General features: G+C 37.3%; 1 protein-coding gene across 13 annotated transcripts in view; it reads left to right on the top strand.

The window, feature by feature from the left end:
* The window catches only part of GRIP1 (glutamate receptor interacting protein 1), a 304722-nt gene that overhangs the window by 76438 nt on the left and 205954 nt on the right, over window positions 1-22330 (top strand). For 7 of the 13 annotated variants that reach the window (XM_077783509.2, XM_085568248.1, XM_077783511.2 and 4 more), the window contains exon 1: window positions 10661-17446. The exons of 5 other annotated variants lie outside the window; for them this stretch is intronic. In XM_077783509.2, coding sequence (XP_077639635.1) covers window positions 17314-17446 — 133 coding nt within the window. In that variant the 5' untranslated portion in view covers window positions 10661-17313. Of the gene's footprint in view, window positions 1-10659; window positions 17447-22330 lie in introns of those variants that run through there. One more of the 13 variants, XM_085568253.1, reaches the window with a different exon arrangement.

Raw genomic sequence — 22330 nt, 5'->3', positions numbered from 1 at the left:
TCAAAAGCTCCCCACCCAATCATACAGTGTTTACATGAGAAGTATCATTATTGAAAAAGACTGCTGTCTGTGTGCCTTGTTCTGTCAGTACCTAAATGTCATGTTCAGATAGCACATAAAATGTTGTGACAATTTCTGCTTTTCCCAGAAGATACGCAGTACCATAAAAATCCTACTCCTGGAAATTTCCACCTGCAAACAGTAGGTTGCCCTTGTAAGTTGAAGCAGAAATTTCTTTTCTTGTAGGTAACTATTCATACTGGAGAGAACCTCTGTCAAACATCTTGGCACTTTTCTGAAATTTACATGTTGGGAATAATGTAATTTTCTGTGAACCCCTGAGACTTGTGTTGTTCTCTTGTACCATTAGTTTAAAATTTTTCTAACAGGGTGCGTGTTGGTTTTTAAGGATAAAGCTTTCAGCAGTGATTGCTGAATAAGTACAGAGTATAAAATGATAAAATTTGTTTTTCCAATTTTCCTATTATTTAGGAGGGTTAATCCTTCTTCGTTTTTCTGCCATTAAATTATTACTGAAGTCATGCATACATTGATTATAGTAATGATGAAATCTTTAGCTTGGATGTAGGGAAGTGAGAGAAAAATTACTCACTTCTAGTATATATAGTTTCATCCAAGGTTTTTGAATTTTTATTCCTATTGCACATGCATTTGTTCTTGTTTCCTGGGTAACAGCATGTTTTACAAACTCAGATTTTTACCGTGGCAGAAGTAAGAAAAGCTAACGTCAGATAAATATGTAGCTATCAAAATCTTACTAAATCTTAATATTTTAAAATCTAAATTTCATATTTCAGTCAAACATCTGTGTGTGCATGCCTTTACATATAGGTATATAGGTTCTGGAAGATAAAAGCATATATACTTGATTAACTTTAAATTGTAGCAGAATTGCTAATTTATTTCATGTTATACCTACACACTTTCAAGTTTAAAGATCTGCCTTTATTCTCTGCGGGTGTATACATGTAGATATGCATACTTTATGTAGCTGAATCACCAAAAGAATCACTCTGAAAGGAAATATGTATATATAGTTATAAAAATAAATGTTTATATGCAGGTTGATATTTCAGGCTTCTCAGAAAGTGAGTGTTCTTTTGTTTTCTGCCTATATGAAAGTAAGATTTTTTTTTTGCCATTCTTTGACATACATCTAAAGAACTTTCTTCAGAGTTTGGGAACTGTCTGGACTATTCTTTGAGTTATAATATTGAAAGACTTTTACAGCTTTAATTGGAGGAAGGGCAATGCCTTTTAAAAGAGTTATGAAAAAATAGTCTGCTGGTCAATATTTCATGTGGTAGTCATGTTTTTTTCTTACATTAAATATGTCAAAAACTATAGATCTTGGTAATGCAAGCAATATTTATTCTTTTAAGCTGACAAAATCTGTCATATGAAGTAATTGCTAATACTGTGGTCTCTCTTGCCACTAGTGGATTAATGTAAGCCAGTCCAACCAAGCTCTTTCATTTATAAACAGCTTTTTTATAGGGAGGACAAAACATTATGGCTGCACCTTAAAGAAAATTTGCACTGGTGTAAAGTTTTAGTAAAGCATCTTTATTTTGTATTTGCACATTCTCCAGGTTTGAGAGAGGAAATTACAGAATTTTGATTTCATAATATTTTTAGTTCTTTTGTCAGATGATACCAGCTTAAGGTTTAGTTCACATCAGTAGACGGCATGCATCATCACTTCTCTCTAAACTCAGTGAGATACAAAAAATAGGGCTGTATGATCATCCTTCCAGTATAAAATTAGTTTTAGAAATCTTACAGGTGATCAGCTGAAGGATCTTTGTTCCTGCGTTGAATATTTTTGGATTATCCAGGTAAGTTCCCTATGTGATACAAGCAATCTCCCTTTGTCTTTTGTGCCGTAAAGGCCTTGATAATTGAAAAGTGCTTTTTAAAGTGATTGTGCACCATTCCTCTCTCAATGCAGACTGTCAGCTCAGCACTCAGAGAAGGTTCCAGTTTTGGCTGTCAGTGAAGTTCCTGAGAGCCTTTCTGGGGATTGCAGATGGGATAAGGAAGTATTTGAAAATACTGTTTTATATGCTGCCTATTTTAACATTCTCCCCTATAATTTTTCCTCTTGTTTTCCATGCGGTTTGGTATTTAAGATTAATTTCTGAATACTATTGCTATAAAATTTCTAGGTATGTAATATACAATATTTGTTTATATTTATAACCCACTGGCTAAAATGAATGAAGCACTGTTCACACAAAAGGGAGAGAACTCATGTTCTATCTGAATATTTAGTAGTGCCTTTCAGTCTTCAGGACTGCAGGAAAAAATAGCTGGAATGAACCTCTGGAGATTGTGTAGTTGGTCTCCTAGCCCAAGGCACTATCTTTGTCATTCCTCACAGACACTGTAGAAGAATTAAAAGTTTGGGTAGGAAGGAACTTCTGGAAGTTGCCTGCGCCAGCTTGCTGTTCAAGGCAGGGCCACTTTTGAAGCTGGGTCAAGTTCCTTAGGGCCCCTATTCAGCTGAATTTTGAATAACTTTAAAGTTGATTAGTCTTCTCTGAGGAACATGCTCTAAAACTTTACCACACCTTCATGATTTTTTCCTCCCTTCTCATTAGAGTAATTTGAGTTTCACTTTCTGTAACTTAAGTCTGTTGTCTTTTGTACTTCCACCATGAATCTCTGAGAAGAGCCTGGCTCACTCATCTCCAGAATCTTGAAAACAGCAGTGGAATTTCCCTTAATCTTTTTTCCAAAGGTTAGAAACTAAAGAGACTCAAGCCCCTCAGTCTCTCTCCATACACTGCATGCTCCAGCCCTTCATCACTGCCATGGCACTCCACTGGGCTGGCTTTGGAATGTCTCTATCCTGGACTGCTCCAGATGAGATGAAATGCTGCACATGCTTCTCTCACAAGTGCTGAACTGTGCTGAAGGACCACACCACTTTACCTGCTGGCTGTGCTGTTACTGATTCAGCCCAGTATGGAGTTGCTCTTCACTTCTGCAAGGATGCACTGCAGGCTGATGTGGTATGTGTTGTCAGCCAGAACCCCCCCAGTCCTTTTCAGCAGAGCTGCTTTTCTTTCCAGCTGGTGCCTGTGCTGCAGGTCTTGGCATTTGCTTTAGTTGAATTTCTTGGGGTTTCTGTCAGATCATCCCACTGCCCTTATCTGTTGAATGTTTTATTTTATGTTCCACCTGAATTTTCCAGACATCTCTGTAGAAAATGGAAAATAAATTTTATTTCTTTTTCATGGTCTCTGATGTTTCTGTGTATTCTGTTTTCACTTCAGTCCTCTCTGCTTCTCTTTTATTTCTTATTCTGATTAAATTTTACAGATCTTTAATCTATGCACACTTATTTTTTCTAAAAATTCTGACATCTTAAATGTGGACAGAAGCATCCAGTTCAGACCTTACCAGTGTAGGAGAGCTAAGAAATAACTGTGTGTGCTATAATGCTACTAAATATATCTCTATGATTGAGTAATTTACCATAGTGGGTGTTGTGGATCTGGGTTTAACTACTGAATGACTGTGGTACCCAGATGCTTTCCAGGGTAGTACATACCTAATCACTTGCTCTTGATCCCGAGGTTATATAGTTGCATATCTTGCATTTCTCCTCATTATAAGACATCTTGTTTCTTTTAGATGATTACTTCAATCTGTTTATTTTCTATTCTAATTTGCTCATCCAGAGTGCTTGCATTTGGTCTAAGATTGATGATGTCTTGGGATTTATTTGTGACCTAAATAGATAAAAATAAAAATTGCACATAAAGGATTGCATATGCATAATGTACAGAAAGTAGAATTTGAGTAGCAGTGGATCCACATCTTACAGATTATTTCTTTTCTGTTTGGATTCAATATAGCTTTCCAGTCAATTTTGCATTAATCCTGACATAGGCAAACTTTCTTTAAGAGAGTGACATATCTTTCATACTTGTGAGAATATTTAGTTAGCACATATGACATCTGTTGTGCTCTGCTGTCTTGCTGCTAATTTGACATTATTTAATCATGAGAGATCCAGGTTGGCTGTTTGGTTTTTTCCCAGGCGTAGTTTGTTGATTTATTGTTTAAATGTTCTGTTTAATTTTTTAATCTCAGTATTTTCTTGAGTGGAAGTTTAATACAAATAATATGAAGATCTTCCTCTCCCACCCTCCATCTGCTTTTAGATTGAAGTTGACCTTTTCTAGTCTTGTGTCTCCATGAGTTCTCAAAGATGACAACTAGTGGCTCTGAGACTCTAGAATTAGAATAACCCAGCTACTGCATCTTCATTTGCAATACTGAGGAAAATCTACCTCATGCAAATGTAGTGGAATTACCAGCAGTTGCTGAGATTTTGTCCAGTAGTCACATGCAAGTTACGTGAAAGTGCCATTGGCTCTTTAAATAATCACAGATGACTGATCCTTTATTTTAGATCCACTTTGAAACCACTGGAAGAGTCTGACTCATATTGACCATAATTATGACTGGGAATAAGAAATTAATTCTCTTTGTGCTTAATGGATGTTGATGTGCCCGTTAAAAATAAATACACATGAGTTTGAAAGAAGGTCTTCATGTAGCTTGAATATTGCATTTCTACACTTGCGGTCAGGCTATTTGTAGAATTTAAACATTGTTTGGCATAAATTTTTAAGCAAATGTACACAGACATTAGCATAGCCCTGTTTCTAAACAACCCCTTGCAACTCAGTTTAATACTGTTTCAAGTACTCTGCCTTTATCTGCTGGCACATTCACTATCGACTAACTTGCTAAGAGTGTAAAAAAATCCTCAAAAATGTTTTCATTTGGTGAATAATTGTCAGTCCACGTGTAACTCCTGGACATTGTGGTATTGTGGAATTTGGCCCTTTGAGCTCAGAATGCCATTGCAGGTGCAAGAGAGTATGGATGAGTGAGAAAAAGAAAGATGATGGTAGGATGAGCCAGTGATTAACCCATATACATTATTTCATTGTTTCAAAGCACTATTACCCCTTGTAATTCCATGAATCACTGTGATCATAGAATCATTTGAGTTGAAAGAAACCTTAAAGGACATCTAGTCCACCCTGCCCCTATCTCTGCCATGGGCAGGAACATTTTCAACTAGATGACATTGCTCAGAGCCCTGTCCAGTGGACATTTAATGTTTCCAGGGATGGGGCATTCACCACCTCTTTGGGCCACCTGTGCCAATGCTTCACCACAGGCATTGTAAAAACTTCCTCCATATATCTAATCTAAATCAACCGTCTTTTAGTTTAAAACCATTGCCCGTTGTCTTACTGCAACAGGCTGTGCTGAACAGTCTCTCTGCATCTTTCCTGTGGACCCACTTTAATCCTGAAAGGCAGCAGTGAGGTCTTCGTGGAGGTGATTGGTTCAAAGTCAGCTTGGCTCCAAATCAGCGATGCTCTACCCAGAGTGAAAGGGCAAGTCCTACTGCTTCAGTCATGAGCTGACGTCTCACAGAAATATGGCATGGTTTTTCACCTTGTATTTTGTAAATGAGCTTGTGGGGGTTTTTTGTGATTTTTTTTTTTTTTGTGGTTTTCTCCTCCCTTTGTTTAGAAATACAGATTTTTTGGGGGATGTTAGTCCCAAATAAAGTTAGCAAATACTCTGTGGGTTAGCTTCTCATTGCACAAAGATCAAAGGACTCTGAACTTGATCAGCTGAAGAATATTGCCAATACAGGACTTTGAAATACTGAACATAGAAGGGGGAAAGATAAGGAGAATGGTAAATTCAAAGAGTTAGTAGGGAAGGGTATGATTTTATTTGTGTTTTGTCTTTTGACTTGAAGAATGTCTTTAAATTACATTTTCAAGATTGTCTCTTCAAATCTGTCTGCTTTCAACTTGTATTTGAACTATGAGTTGAAATTCTCATATACTTTAGTCCAGAAGCTCATTTTAAAACAGCTTATGACATATTAATAGGCATACAATGCATTGAACCATGTAGTTTTCAGAAACAATGCTGCCAACGTAATATTCAATGTCATATTTTCCCTTTAACCTCTTGGAAGAGGCATCAGAGGGGATTCTGGGAAGATTGACTGCATTGGCAGATAGAACCCATCTCATTAAATGTAATTTAAATCCTTGCTTAAATGTGATTCAAAATTTTTTATCTTTCTCTCAAGAGGTTATTGAATACACTACATAAAATAAAGGACATAAATATTCATAAATCAATCATGTGTTCCCATTAGTATATACTTGATTTTAACCCAGCTGGTGTACATGCTATTTAGGAGTATAGATTAGTCTTCCTAAACCAGACAATTAGACTTTTTCCAGAATTAGTGACAGAAATTCTTTCATTCCTATGTTCATTTTTGGGGGGAAAAAATACTGTAGCAGGCATCAGTTCTGTGTGCAAATACACTGAGTAAAAGGACTGAGATATCTTAAAGCCAGGTGTGCAAATTGGATTTTTTCCTAAATCCATTTCAGAGTTTTGCAATTCTTATTCAATTAGTCTTCTTATTTGGTAATTAGACTGAAAAAAAGGTGATTTGATATGTTCAATAAGATTTGAAATGGTAACGAATCATTATGTCTTGTAACTGAACAGGATTTTTTTAGGTAACTAAATAACTGAAAAAGGTTTATCATTGTATATATTTGGTTGTTTGTGTACTACATCTGGTGCAGTATATCACATGCAGTAGGGGTATCAGAAAAAAATAGCTATTCCTTAAGAAAACAGCATTGGAATTTTTCCTTTAGTTTTCCCTTTAAAATAAATACCAGATTCAGCCCACATGAAAAATCCTGATGAATTTATGCCTGTGTTCTGTAACATTTCATCATCCTCTCACACAAGGACATGTATTTCCACTGGCTTCCTAAGCAGAAAATTTTTGGTTTTGACAGCGTTTTACAAAAATAGCATACAGGCAGTATGTTTTTGCAGTAAAAACAGGAGTAAAACTAGGAGTACTATATATATTAAAAAAATTAGCTTCTGCATTGTCTCAGCATTTTTAATTTCAAAATGGAATTTTTCATTACAGTTCTGACACATGGTTAATTAATGCACTTTTAGTGACTCTTAATGATAAAACAGTTTGTAAAGTGAAGTTACAGTAAATGTGACCTAACTTTGCAGTTCTGCAAAATGCGTAACAAAGGGACTAGCAAAGTGACTTCATCCATCTGTGGAATATTTCAAGGTCACACCTTTATTGGCTACAAGATTCCTAACTAAAAAGACAGAGGATGACAGTACTTACAGTTTGATAATGTTTGCTTACTAAGCGTGAAATGAAACTTAACAGTGCAGCATGTCTACATTTGTAAATTTATTGTGGTTGTTTAGACTTCTTGGAAAATGAAGTGTCAAGTTACCACTCTTGGCTTCCAGGATCTGATCTTTAGGCCCAGCAGGAAAGTTCACTTTGTTAACTTTTCTTCTTCAAATAAGTGTGACAATTTTTTAAAGTGTATTTCTTAAGCAAAACAAAACTTGTGCCATGACTGCATCTGAAGTTGGGATGTGGCAATACTGCCACAACTGGGGCATCTGATGCAGCGGCTGCTCATTATCCTAGTCCTTGCTACCACCAGGCTTCATGTTCAGCTCAGTGGGACAGTGAGTGAGGTTAAGCTCTTAAAAGATTTCTAGATTGACATCCTGTACCACAGCAGTACAAAAATTCTGTCATCTACACCTGAATAAGTAGTGCATGAACCAATTTGCTGGAAAGACAACTCTTAAGAGTAGAGATTAGGATGGTCAGTTGTAAATACCTGAGAAACCTTTTTTAAAGGCTTGAATTCAGACCTAAGGGAATATTTTTAGGGAGAAAGAAGAATTGCAGAATAGGTTATTAAGGAATCTTAATCGTCAGTCAATACCATGTGATGCTCTGCACAAAATTGTATAAAACCAGGGAGAATGCATGAACATGTCTACAGAATTACTTTAGTCCTGCTGAGCAAAATGTTAATGGTTAGGTAATCCAAATATCAGTAATTAACAAGTCAGTTTGTAAAATACACATCCTGTCTGAATTTCATCTTTTAGAACTATAGATGTGTTCTGAGCATCTAAAAGATTGAAAAGATTTCTTGGAATATCTGCAATAGTTTTGAAATTCTTTGGGATTGTGAAGTTTTAGCTGTGTCAGCTTTGCACACTAACTGATAATTACTTAATTGGTCTGGTGTAAAATTTCCTTAGTATTTTCTTTTATCATTTTGTTGGTGTGGATGAAACTGAGATCTCTCAGTATCTGGTCTCTTGAGTCTTGAGATGATTAATTACAAGCTCTGGCATTTCATGTATGTGTTATGAAATAGAGAATTTGCTCTTTGAGCAGTATATTCATTTTTGGTGACTTTAATAATTAACAAAGAGGAATGCTATGTATTTCTTGATATGCACATTTTCAGTCCCGTGACTAAATACAGTATAAAAACTCCAGGAATTGTGAATTCCCACATTATAACCTGTATACCAAGACAGAATCAATGCCTGGAGGTATGGATCTTACTGAAGAGCACAGGGCAGGGTGTGAGGATGAAAATCATTGTTGTAAAGTGGATATGTTAGGGATGACTTCTTGAGAACAGCTTGAAAATGATTTGTAATTACCATGGATGAGGAATGCCACAGAAGAGGAATGAAGTAAATCCTGGTACAAAGCAGCTCTAAAGAGAAGTTTGAAACATCAGACTTATTTTGTTTCTTCTGAGTATCACAGAATGTAAATACCAAGTAACTTTTAATTTGAGAACTATCAAATTTCAAAGTGAAGAAACCTCATCTATTCTGTTGTTTCTGAAATGTATGCTGAGGTCAAGGATCTCATAGTCTTTACAAGTAAAATCAGAATTATTTGTTACAGCCTTTATTATTACCCTGTAAAGAGTGCAACATTAAACAAGTGATTATATTCAGTCTCACAATTTTATATGGCAAAATTGTTATTGTAAGAGTGAATTTACAGCAGAAAATGTCAAACTGTATAGCAGAAATAAATGAGATTCAGAAGCTTGGGATGTGATGCTTTTTTCCCAACCTTTGGTATGCCTCTTAACATTCAAACACAGGAATGCTGTTCTCATGGAGGACGGAGCAGACAATCTTGAAGTCTGTGCATTTGCTTTGTCTGTATTTCCTTTGTTAACATCTTAGCAGCAGCATTTAGCAGATTTTCTCTATTTTTTTGTTTTGTTTTAATTTTTCCTTTTTCTGTTCCCCCTAGATGTAAAAAGGTGGACTTGAACTAGGAAACAAATTACAAACTGAACAGCAGAACCTGTTCCGTGCCCTTGGAATGGGGACAGAAGGGAAGTGAAACCTCATACATAATGGGGTGTTAGCAGCCCTCATTTCCCAAACTGCTGTTTGGCCTGAGAGAGATGAAGCACCTCACTAATGTTCAATGGGCCTTGCTGCTGAGAGCTGGTGGATGGAAACCTCCATCCTTCAGTGCTGTGGACATGTACTTGGGTCTCATTACTGTGAGGTTACATGTGAAGTTGTCCTTTTTGCCTTTCAAATCTTTTTGCTGTTCTTTTACTTTGTATGCTTTGCAGTTTCAGGCTGTGTAAAGACAGCAGGAATTAGAACTGGATGTTGGAAGGTATTGAGAGAGAAGGAGAAGGGTTAATCCATCTGAACAACTGGATTCTTCATTGCCATCATGTTGGCCTGTGCCTCTAGGGCAGTGGAGTCCAGATGGATGGTTTAATTTGCATATATATTTACATAGTCTTTTATTGTAAATTCATGTGATCATAATGAGGAATTTCTCTGGAGTAGTCTTTTTTTGACAGTTAAGCAGAATTTTCTTCCTTGTCATAAAATCTTTCTATTTATCTACTGCATCTTGACACTGATAAAACATGGAGCTCAGGATACAGCTCAACTTTCTGTATGCCTGTGTTTTTTTCCCCAGAAGTGCTTCTCCATTACTTCAATTTCATAGTTGCCTCCAGATTTTTTGTATTTTTCCCTTCAGATTTCTTTCCTGTTGACCATTTTCTATTACTTCTAACTGCTCTTTCAGTTTATTAAACAAATTACAGAAGTTTCTTGTTGCAATAATTGCTTCATTAGAGAAATGCAAAATATATGACTGGTGGATGTTTTCAGTAATGAAACATAACGAGCTTTTTACTATATTCACAATTAACTATTGGTAATAGAAGAGGAGGAACACAGCAAAAAGTCTCTTACATGAACTCTTACATGTAAAGCGATGTTGAATGGTTGATTCTCCCATGATTTACCTTAAATCTCACACAGCATATTCAGAGGTCTTCCACTGTCAATTAACTGTGAAATCCCACCTTCTTCAACCTTGTTTGATGGCATGCTATAGCTCCTGTGGTCTGCAGCCTAATAAAATACCTTGATGCTTTTGTTTTTAGAACTTCATTTAATGTATTAGCTAGGTATTTTTGTTCTGTCCAGCTGTAATTTCGTAAATTAATTATTAATTGTTTCCAGTGATCTCTGTGCATTTTAATTATTGTTAGAATTGAAATGTGCAGTTGTTGAAAAATTGAAAATTAGGGAAATATAATGAGTATATTTTATTTATATTTTATATATATAATATATATATGAGTAATATATAATATACATATATATATATGAATATATAGATATGAGTCATCCCTGAGTATTTTTTACTCAGGGATGACTTAAAACCATATTCATGTTCTAAACCATTTCTTCATATGTATTTCATAGTTGATTTGAGATATCCTTTGTGCATAAAGCAGACATGTGATGCAAAATCTTGGTTGTGTTCCTTCTGGCCATTTACTATGTTTCTTTAGAAAGATGAAAACACCTTTAATTCAGACTTTCCAAAGAACTGTGTTCTAGTTCTAGTATTTTAAAATTTCAGTCTACTGCTTTAACCCTGAAGGGGTTTTACATATGGTTGGAATAGCTCTCTGCTTAGCTTTTATTGTAGAATGATTATTGGTGTCACAAAATATTAGGGCAATTCAAACTTTTTTTGTACTTAATTTTACCTGAGCAGTATTTCCTTGGTAAGGTTAGCACTTGTTATTGCATATTTGTGTAGTCTAATTTGCCACTTACTTAAAGCCAAAAAGGCTAAAAAGACAAGAAAAAAACAGAATGTATGCAAACGGCTTTAGCTGAATTGAAGGGGGGAAAAAAAGTGTTTTTTCCCCTGAAGCAGAAATTCTGCATGAAATTCAACTTGACAAGTGACCCTTTCAAAACAGCGCCACAAAGATTTCTCATCATTCTCCATATTCCAGAGGCAGCACTCTTGTATTGTACACACAAGCAGTCCCTCAATTCCCTCTAAATGAAAATTCCCTATTCCTCTGTCCTTTGTATTCTATTTTACCCTCATCCCTCTGTTGGCACACATTTATGAGCACACTTTTATGTGAGAAAATTTTGCAAAAAAGCAAAACCACTGGGGATGTTAATACAAAATAACATATATGATAAAATACAATAAAGAACTCTAGTTCTTTATTTATTTCAAAGTATTGAAATGTGTGTTCACTTACAAAAAAAAAAAAAAAGGGAAAAAGAGGGAAAAGGAAAAAAATTTGGCAGTTAATTTAATTTACAACTAGGTGATGCAAAAGCTGAACTTCAGCTCTCAAGTCTTGCAATTAATTTAGGAGCAGAGGACAAAAATGGTCTATGATTCTGAGTGAGTTAATAACAAGAATGTATGACTTGTGAAACTGAATGTAATGCATTAAAATCAGAGCAAACTGGTAATTTAACAGTGTATAACAAGTCTTAAGATCTTAAAAATAGCAGTACAGATCAGCAGTATTTTATCACCATTCTCCTGCAGCAACATTCTAGAGATAGTGCACTGGTTATCCTGCATGTATATAAACTGTCAAATGGGAGAGATATGCAGTGTAATATTTGGTATGTCTCAAGTCTTCAATGCTCTTTTCAGATGTCTTTAGGAAGAGAACAAAACTTGTGTTCAGAATCTGGCTTGACAGAGGAGTTTTGGGTGGGGAAGTGGCGCCTCAGGGGGCAGTGAGCTGCTCGGTACTCCTCACACACAAGGTTGGCTTTAAGCACAGTACTGCTTCTGAGTATATGGGCCATATGTTCTTACAGAGTGTAATAGATTGTTGATTACAGGCATTTTATAATTTTCAAATTGATAAGCTCACATTTTTCACCAAGGTATTTAGGGCAAAGAGTGGAAAATTGCAACCTTGACATGAGCAATTGTTGTGTGTGAACAAACATCACTTGAAAAACTGGAAAGTCAGTCAAGATGATACTGTACAATAAATAAAGGGAATAGTTCCTTTGTTAGTTATTGCTGGTCTTCAAAAACAATGACAGCAGGTTATCAAAGACATCCCTCAGTTAAAAGAGAACCAGAGAAGAAATGATTGTTTCTTCCCTTTGAGGTGTACTGTACCTTTATGCTTACAGGTTTGAGGGAGGTGAGAAAAATCTGTTTCCTCTATTCAGCCAGCCTCCAAGAGCTGTTTATATTAATCTTAAGTTTTGTATTGTCCATGTATAATTCTGGGGGGGTTTGCCACGAGAGTAACCTGAAGCAGATAGATTTCTGTAACTGCCATCGTGTGCTCTCTTACATGGTTGTCTCCCAATGAGGGGCATTCTTACCCCCAGCAGAAGACTTTTAGGGGCTTCCCAGAGAAGCAGAGGGAGATACAGGAGGGTAGGATGGTTCATCTGTCTAAACTATTCTTCTTTTAAACACTGAAACATACTGATTAACAGGGTGCAAAATACCTGTCCCAAAGTGTTAATATTTGGTGCCCATTCCATTCTGTGTTTATGATGCAACACATTAGAGAATCTTGCTTCATATACAGGCTCTGGTTTCAAAGCATCATGTTTGCAAGTCCACTCAAATGGAAATACTTGTTAAATATTTACTACCTTAGTGGTTTATCCTTGGATACCAAGATGTTTTTCCTGCTGCTTTTCCCAAATACTGGGAAAAGTGCTTTAGAAAATAAGTATGTCACTTTTGAAAGTTTACCTTGATAACTGTGTAGCTAATTTTGTGCAAATAAAATGTTAAATGCAGATATTTTACATTATGAGAAACCTAATCTTTGCTCTGGGTAGGGTATAAAGACAAGTTAAAGCTTAAATGCTGACATCTAAATTCAAGAAAATTATTTATGGCTGCAAAAGTATTTATGCTTCAGCTCAACTTTTCAAAAAGGACTGTCTTATTTATGTATTTTATTGTTATGAGGTCTTTTCCAGTAAGTCACTATGAGTGATAGAGTTTGATGGAGCTTCTCCTTAACTTAAACAAATTAATTATCAGAATGGAGTATGTAAATATTATCTAATCGGTGCCACTTGGCAAAATTTTTGTTATGCCAATCATGCTGGAAACAGCACGACAATCCTTGCTTCTTCTAAGGAATCCCCTTGGAAATGACAATAGAATGCTTGTTTTGATTGGAGTAGGCAGAAAGGATGAGCCAAAGAGCTTCAGACATATTTACAATGCAACTTTCTGTTGTGGCATTAAAACACCAGAAAATTGATTCTCCAAATTCTAGTTCAAAGACAGCTTCAGAATATAAACCAACATCTAATTTTGTGCCCTCTGGGCATAATTACCCTATTCTCTTTGTCATTAAGGATGAAACTCTTTGTCATCTCTGATGTTTTGCAGTTTAAAAATTTGAAAGCCAGTGTTTGTTTCTTTGTCTGCTTGTCCGGTACAATCAATATACCTTTCTGAAAGTGCTGTATGCCTCTATTGGTTTCTGCTTTTTTAATTTCAAGTAGAAGGTTGCAGAACCATGTTCATGTTCATTAAGAAATGAGTTCTTCTTCATGAGAAGCTGCAGAAGGGTGAATCCTGAGCAATAGGGGAAGCAGTAGTTAAGCTGTTTATTTGGATTTTTTTTCCTAACTACTGTGTTTATGAAACTGAATTCTCTGTGTATACCTTTGAAAGTAGGACTATGATAAAATATTTACAGGTATGGCATGAGGAGTAGCTAATGAATGTCTCCAGTATTTTCAGCAAACAGTAGCAGTGGTATGTAATGCATATGAAACAAATGTTTTGTTCAGAAATCTTAGTAGTATAGTAAAGCACTTAATGCTCTGACTTGTATTAATATATAACAACAATGTCCTTAGTTAAGGTATTGCCTTCTCTTTAAATTGCCTCAAATACCACAGTATTTTAGGTCAGAGAAAATCCAATCAAAAGCTTAGCTTGCTCTACGTTTTCTTAAAAAATATGTAAAAATTCTGAAATTATATGTGTCTGCTGTTTGCATTCATGTAAAAGGAAATGGGTGTATGATTTACATGCTGGCAGGATTGTCAGCTCGTGTAGAAACTGCAGGCTTGCTTCTGCATCTTTAGCGTAGGAGATGGAGCCTGGTCTGTGTAGAGAGTAGTAGGTGGTGGGATAGTGTGAACTGCAGCAGAGCTTGAGACCCCTCTGCTTATCTGAGGTGAGCTTGTGCTCCCCTGCAACCCCTTCATACTTTACACACAGCATAGATGGGAGCTATTACTGTGGGCCCTGGCCAGTAATACCTTTTGGTGCATTATTTTTTGCTTTACTATAGCAGCTATATAGCTGTGTGATGCACCTTATGAGCATGAGAGAGAAGAAGTCCAGTGCACAATGTAGTAATGTACTTTCCAAAGCTCAAAATTTGCCCAGTCTTACGTCAGTTCTCTCTAGACAGTGGTCAGGCAGTTGATGTCCTGCACCTTCTCCTTATGCTGCTACTTCAGATCATTTGGTTGCTCCCTTTTCTGCTTATTTGCTGTATTTGTCTTGTTGTGGAAAGGCCTAAAGTCTCCCTGGGGTGTATTGAGGACTAGGGAAGCTGCTTCTGCTGCAGCATGTTGAGCAACAGAGGCACTGGAAAAGGTTGTATTTACTTAGTAAAAGCCAAGTGTGTCTGCTTATTCCAGTTTTCAGCTTCCATTTAGAAGACAGTTAAAAAGCCAGAAAATTTTACATTTCCTCCTGTTTACGAAGCTTTGTAATTTTTAATTTAACTTAAGAATTTAACTTCACGGAGCGGTGATGGCTGCAAGAATTCTGACTTGACTGTTTCTGACACCTACAAAATACCGTTTCCATATCTGTCGAGGAGAGTCCTCAACTGGAGCAACAAACCAACATTTCCCTCTCTGAAAAGAGCGAGTCCTGTCTCTGCTGTAGGCTACATCTTTGGTTTTCATGTTTCATGACAGTAATGTTTTTGCTGCTTGGTGGCAGAGTGCAGAAGAGATGCAAGTTGAAGCCTTCAAAACATACACTGATCCCTTTCTAAAGTCAATAGGTGAAGATTTATTGGCTTTTTAAATTTCAGTAATATGCCTGTAATACTCCTCTAAGGTCTTTACCATTTGAAATTTAAAAGCTGTGTGATAAAAAGAGACTTGTAATGAAACACAACCTCCTTATAGAAGTCTCACTAAAAATAGTTCTGGTGGTGCCCTAGGGGTGTTCATCAGCTAGCGACAGTGACTGCATTTTCACAGCGGGAAAGCAGGGCTGGTGAGGCCAAGGAGGGTAAGTCTGTATTCCTGTGGGGAGCTTGGCAGGAGCATCCAGGGATTTTTGAGCTTTTATGGATAAAATGAATGTGGGTTTGTGACAATATTGTTTTGAAATACCTGGAAAACTGGAACAAGCCCAAAAGAATTCCAGTTCCATCTTTCAGAGTATGTGAGTGTGTGTTTTAGGATCCTCATGTATCAGGTCTAGCTGACCTCTGTTTATAACTTTCACATGTTTCAAAACTAGAAAATCCCAATTTAATACTGATTAATCTCTGCATACTTCTTTTGAAACAGAATTGGTAAGTTACAATCCTGGTTTTTGCTTTACTTCTTCTTTTCTTCTTTCGAAAACATTGCCCTGGTTTACTCTTGCAGAATGACTCACTGAAATGTCTGCATCACCAGAAACTAATCCCTTCTCTGCATGCTCTTCCTTTTACAGACGATGAACCTGTAAAGTCTGTTTTACAGGAAGACTTTCTGACTTCTTTATGCTCCTGAGTGCAAAATGGTATCTCTTGGGAGCCTGGATGCAAGGCCATGTTCAGCACATAGCTTGACTGAGGTGACTGCTTGATCTATGACTTGCGCCAACAGACAGGAGAAGTCTTGCTGGACTAGACACTTCCCTGGACTTGCAGGAAACGTGATTACAATAAAAAGCCCCTGACAGATGTCAGCGTGATAGGATTCAAGCAGTCACTGCTTTTGTTTTTTGTGGGAGGGAAACTTAATCAAAAACACGGATGAAATTCCAGCCTTATCTTAGGGAATGCACGTGGGTTTCAGGCATGCAGCAAGAGAAGAGAGCCAGCGCTTTCTCAGGCTTTCTGTGTTTCTCACCCTGTGCAAAGGATATTCTGCCGCACCTCAATTTTAAAGTTTTTTGAACTCTGCTGGGATTTGAACTGAGTATTGTCATAGTGTGCTTGTGATGTCGCTTCCTTTGTTTGCCTATTGCAATATACCCTGGCCAGCTCTGTAGGAGAACTGTCTGGAGTGCCTTTTAATGTTTAGATCTAGCAGTGATTAGAATACACTAATGCCCAGTGGGTATATGTGTCATTTTTTAACAGCTGCCGAGCTGTCTCCCTGCTGCTCCAATTAACACATTCGGCGCACACTTGCTGCTGAGTGGGCTGTGTGTATGGATTAAACCACTTTGCTATTTATTCATACAGTGTATGAGATGCCAGAAATGGATTGGGGTGCTTCCTGTTCTTAAAACAAATGAAATCAAATGTGCTCCTGCGCCTTTGCCCAGGTAGATATGAGGGCAGTATTTAACTGGTGAATGGAAACCTGTTTTGCCGTGAGATATGGTTCAGTCCATTGACTAACATCTATCTCCGCCTCCCAGCCCCTCTTCAAATGATGGAGACACAGGATAGGGAGCTCTCAGTGCTGGGCTTCCCTTTGCTAGCTAGCAGGTCTCTTCAACTTTGTCCTCTGCTGCTTAATAACAGCTTGAAATCCTAAAATTCTCTTTTTGCTTCAATGCTTTCCTCCTTTATTTATTTTCAGGTTGAAATATTCCAGTCAGTAGATTTGATAAAGCGTGTCTGTGTGTACCTTTTTTAAAAAAAAAAAAGGGAAAACAATATGCTTCCTAGTCACAGCTGAGATAAGGGAGGGGTTGTTTAATGATAGCTGGTGGGAGCCGCAGCTCTGCTCCGGCGCTCGTGGGTGATTCATGCTGGGACAGCTCTTTGTGAAGCAGAGGGCGAAGGGGTCTGCCGGCTGGGGCTGTGAGTGAGGACAGAGATGGAGCGCTTCTTGGGCTTTGTCAAGCAGATCAGAAGGTCAAGAAGAAGAAAAGGCAAAAAGTACCGACCAGAGGAGGATTACCACGAGGGCTATGAGGATGTCTACTATTATGCCTCAGAACATTTTCGAAGTAAGTATTTTGCATAACCTCATTTTCCTTTGGCTGTGATAAATGTTATGTTCTTAAGATGTTTAAACTCCAAAAATGCAAGCAATATTCCTCTTTTGCTTGGACCTGAGTCTCATGTATGTATTAAAAGTCAGTTGCTGTGAGAGCTCTTTCTGGCTCTGCTGCCGATGAACAATACAAAGCATCTGAAGTGGCACAGAAGCTCTCAAAGTAAAGAGGGTCTGTCTGCAGAGACCTGGTGAGATTTCAGATGCAGTTAATCCAGTCTGACTGCTGGAAACCTTTTGTTAAAACACTGTGTTGAGAAGCGAGTAGGGTGGCGGTTGCCCTTGTAGAGTGCCTTTGGAAGGCTGTGTGGATATTTTTAAAGCACTACAGAGGCAGTGAGCACTCATTTGTAGGTTGAAGTTGATGAATAATGTTTGGTATTGAGGGAGAGTCAGTTTACTAAGCCTCTGCTGTGACCTGGTCTTTTCAGTAGTGAGTAAATTGAGTGGGCTGGTTCCTCGCTGCAGGTCCAGGACCACTTCTGGAGAATTAAGTGGGGATTTTTTTTGCTGGCACTCACGTGATGGCGCTCAGCCAAAACCAAAATAAACACCTGCTCAGAAATCCTTGCGCAAACTATATGCTAGACCCTGCAGCTTCTTAGAGTTTGTCCGCTGTGCCTGTCAGGTTTCAGAGCTGCTGGTCTGCTATGGTGTTCTGGAGAAGAGGATGTATGTGCCCAGAGGTGCCCACAGGGAGGGTGGGAAGGAGGGAAGCCACACACAGCCCCTGCCTGGGGTCTTTTGCTGCACTGTCAGGGTGAGGTGGTGGCAGTATGAGCATAATTCAGCCATGAGCAGAAATTGCCTGTTTCTGCTGGTTTGGCCACTGGTCTGGGACCTTTGCAGTGAAGCTGTGCCTTGTTGAGCTGCTGAAGTTTGATGCACTTTTTTGTTGTTCTGTACCATGTGAGTGATTGTCAGTATCTTTTTTTCTTCATTTCCACTTTGCTGAAATAAATCATAAGAACCTTGCATTTGTTCTAAGATAGAATGATAAATGTCATTGTACCTTCCAGCACCAGAGAAGTGCTATCTTGTGGAAAATTAGGAAACAAGAGTTGTTCTTACTGGCTTTCTCCCAGTGCGCCATGCTTGCCTGTCTCCTAAAGATAGTTAATGTAGGGTGCTTGGTTGTTTACAGGGCTTCTTCTTGATGCAGTTTTGTTTGCTTTCCATTTTTAAGAAAACTTATTGTGCTGATAATATTAAACTATATAACTTTTATATGTTGTTAAGAGGGAGTTCTTGCGAGAAAAGAACTATTTGGGAGGCAATGCAGTAATAATGGGTAACATAGTGACATGAAGTCTGCTGCACAAAATCTAATACACAAGAACAAATAATTTTAAATCTGTTTAGCACTGAAAAATTTGAATGTGATATATGTTAGTGAAAACACATAACTTCTCCTTTTTGATGTAAATCAAAAGAGCATGTCAAAGCTGTATGTCAAAATATTTCCCTAGTTGATTGTTGTTGTTGAAGGTCCTTTAAATAAGAAAGCAAAGCCCCTCCAAAAACTGTCAAATGTAATAAGGATTTCTTGACTGATAATTAATAAATTATTAACTCCTAACTTAATGTATGGCGCTAGGATTGAGCCAAATAGATTTTTTCTTTTACTCTACTTAGAAAATAATAGTATATACTTCAGCTTGTGGAGGTCAGCAGTATTTCAGACTGGATGAAATGTGTGTCAGATTCTGAAGTTGATGTTTACAACAGTGTTCAAGTACTCAGATTGAATTGAACTCAAAATAGCACACAGCCCTATGGAGCTGGATGCACAAGGAGTTAGCTACTTCTCACAGTTACTTAAACCAAACAGTCCCAGGAGATTGGAGCCATGCAGTCTTTATAGAGATACCATCTCAAGCACAACTCCTCCTCCAGTGCTTTTGTCTGGTCTTTCCATGTGCTTTATATGTCAGTGTCTTGGTTGGGTAGGTGTGGTAGTTACTTAAAGCAATGTGTAAAATCTGAAAAGATGCTGCTGGTGCTCCTACAAATGCACTTGTCAAATTGAATTTCATGTGTTTGGTACAATGAAATGTTTCATATTTAATTTAATTATGGTCTGGTGTTACACTGTTTACAGTACAAATTTAGAGTAATTGCAGAGCTTTTAATAGCCATTCCTTCTGCAGTCATTTACTTAGAAGAAATGTGTGCTTGCAGGAAAGATTGTATTTATTGCTACGATTTTTAGAATATCAAAGCTAATGAACTTAAATGCCTATTGTTCATTCAACTGAACAGAGCTGGAGCTTTTTTAGATTTAGTTTCCTTTCGCTATGTTGTTAGGCACCCCTTCTCCATCATCATTTATGAGTTATGTATCCAATTAGCCAGTACATTTGAAGATTGTCTGAGACAATAACTTTATGAGCTTGTTATTCTCTCTTCTTCCCCCATTTGTAATAGAGTGTTGTACAGAGAGGCGGAATTAATGGAAAAATGCAGAAACTGCATTAGAATAACCACAGGATCAAACAAAGACAACAAAGTTAAAAACAGAATAGGCCTCTGGGAATCACAGGAAAAAGGTGACTTTAGTTTGTCCTCAGCCAGCTGTGCCTGGATACTGGGATATTGTCACTTCCACTGTTTGGTATACTGTCTTTACTCCTCCAAAACTTGGCCATGGAAGACCATATTAGCTGTGATACTGGGACACAGCTGCCTAAAGCTCCCCGAGTAAAAAAAGACACCCCAGCTCCTGGGGCAGGTATGTTTTTTCTTGGATGTTTCATCCACTTGTGTTCAGTTAATGGATGACCTTATTTTGACATGCAACACCACCTCTCCTATCCTTCTGAAGTATCTGTGCTATGTAATGCTAGAAAAAACAAAGTAATAATTTGACATATTGACATTAGTAGTGCAGACATCATACTCATTTCAATGAGACTTTGCAGTGTGAACATAATGATGAAACTGCTACCCAACCTACTCAGACAAGTTGGTGCTTGTTGCATGAAAGACTTTAAAAAGCATCATACTTACCTTGAACAGCATTAGAGCACTGCCATTCAACCTGTTCCTTCTAACCAGGCTTTGCATGCAAAAGGCACTTGTTACATTATTTCCAAGACTGTTTGCAAACCATCAGGAATTCTGTGTAGCAGAACTTCCTGGAATGCTCCCAGAAATTACATAAATCCAATTGCTGAAGTCAGTGTGTTGTACCAAGACCTTTGAGTTTCAGCCTAGTCTTGAGTGGGAGTGTGGTTTTGGGACCCAGCCCAACTTGGTCACCTCTGACCAAAACAAACACTTCTTCACACACCCTAAAATAATTTCAGCACTAAGTCCATATTTTTCAAAATACTTGGAAGAATTTGGGTTTCTTTCAACTAATTTTAGAACTTCACAGATTTCATGAAACATGCAGGTCTAGAGGGTAAATGCATCTTGTTAAATTTTGCCTTATTTATGGTATTTCTCGTGTCTGTCAGCCATATCTTGAAAGATATTTTTTTTCTCATTGGTGGTTCTTCTTATGATGTTCTTCTCAATATGGTTCACAGCATAGTCTGTTGGCATAAAGGCGTTACTTTCTTTGTAGATACAATGACAATATTTAATAATGATCACAAAAAGCAATATCTGAAGAATTCTGCTAGTAAGTACCCAGTAATCTGAAAGGTCCCATGATTTTAGCCTTGACCTTAAAATGTTCCATTTAGTCACCAAGGTGTGATGAATAACTTTCTTCTATCCTTTGTCAAAGCCCAGTATATGTTGTCTAACATATCAACCAAGAGCATTGATATGTTAGACAAAGTAATCTGCCATAGTCTACATCTGCAGTGAAGTCATATATAATTTCCCTCTCTGATGCCATTTATTTATTATTTCACAGTTCTGGTTTAGAATCATCTGGTTCCTCAGTTTAGGACTATCAACCTCTTTAAATTCATTCCCTAAATACATGTGATGGTCTTTCCACTGATTTGCTCTTCTCCCTCCCTGTGTCATCACTGGAAAGTGAAGGGAAGGTATTTGATTCCTAGCCTATTAAATGAGGTAAAAAAGGAAAAACGGAAGGTTTTATATGACTCAGAATTGAAAATGTCCTCTTTGTTGACTGAAATCTGGGAATTAGTAAAATTAAAATTGTATATTTGATATGCTTCTCAGGATGGTGTTAGCAGAAAAACTCCACTTGAGCATTATTCTCCAACAGCTCAATGTTATGGTGCAGAAACTCCCTCACCATAGCTGCCAAAATGTTAGGAGTGAATGTCTTCACATTTCATATCTGAGGTGGTTTTGAAGCTGTATTAAATACATAAGACAAAACACAAAGGGGAGTGACATGCTAATGGTTTCTTAATGATGTGGTCAGTAGCAACATCACTCTTGTCAAGATTTTCTCCATGCTGTAAAATGGATAAAAATCAGTCTTGTTTGCAGCAATCTCACAAATTTGATTGGGGTTGCAGAAGAGTTAAAGATTTTTTGAGTCATGTGGTGACAAGGTAATTGAGTATCTCTTGCTCAAGATGTAAAGATGTTAAATGATCTGAGGATGAGGAATGCAGGACAATTGCTTTTTATTTTACAGTGATTGTGTGTTGCTAGTTTGCAGTTTAACTGGATGTGCATGTGTGTGGGGATTGTTCTTCACCTATCTTGTCATGTCAGTATAGTAAAATCTCAGCTTTCATAGACACGAAAGTATTTGTTGAAGCCTACAACAAAAAAAGGCTTGGTAACCTGAGTAGAGGATATTGCAGGCTTTGAAATTACAATTAAAATAATATTTGAAAGAAATAACTAAAATTTATTTAAACTTCTTATTTCCTTCATCTTAATAACTGTTTTATAG

Source organism: Lonchura striata, chromosome 1A, assembly GCF_050655825.1.
Source record: "Lonchura striata isolate lonStrDom1 chromosome 1A, ASM5065582v1, whole genome shotgun sequence".
Classification (NCBI taxonomy): domain Eukaryota; kingdom Metazoa; phylum Chordata; class Aves; order Passeriformes; family Estrildidae; genus Lonchura; species Lonchura striata.
This window is presented reverse-complemented; position numbering and strand designations above follow the sequence as displayed.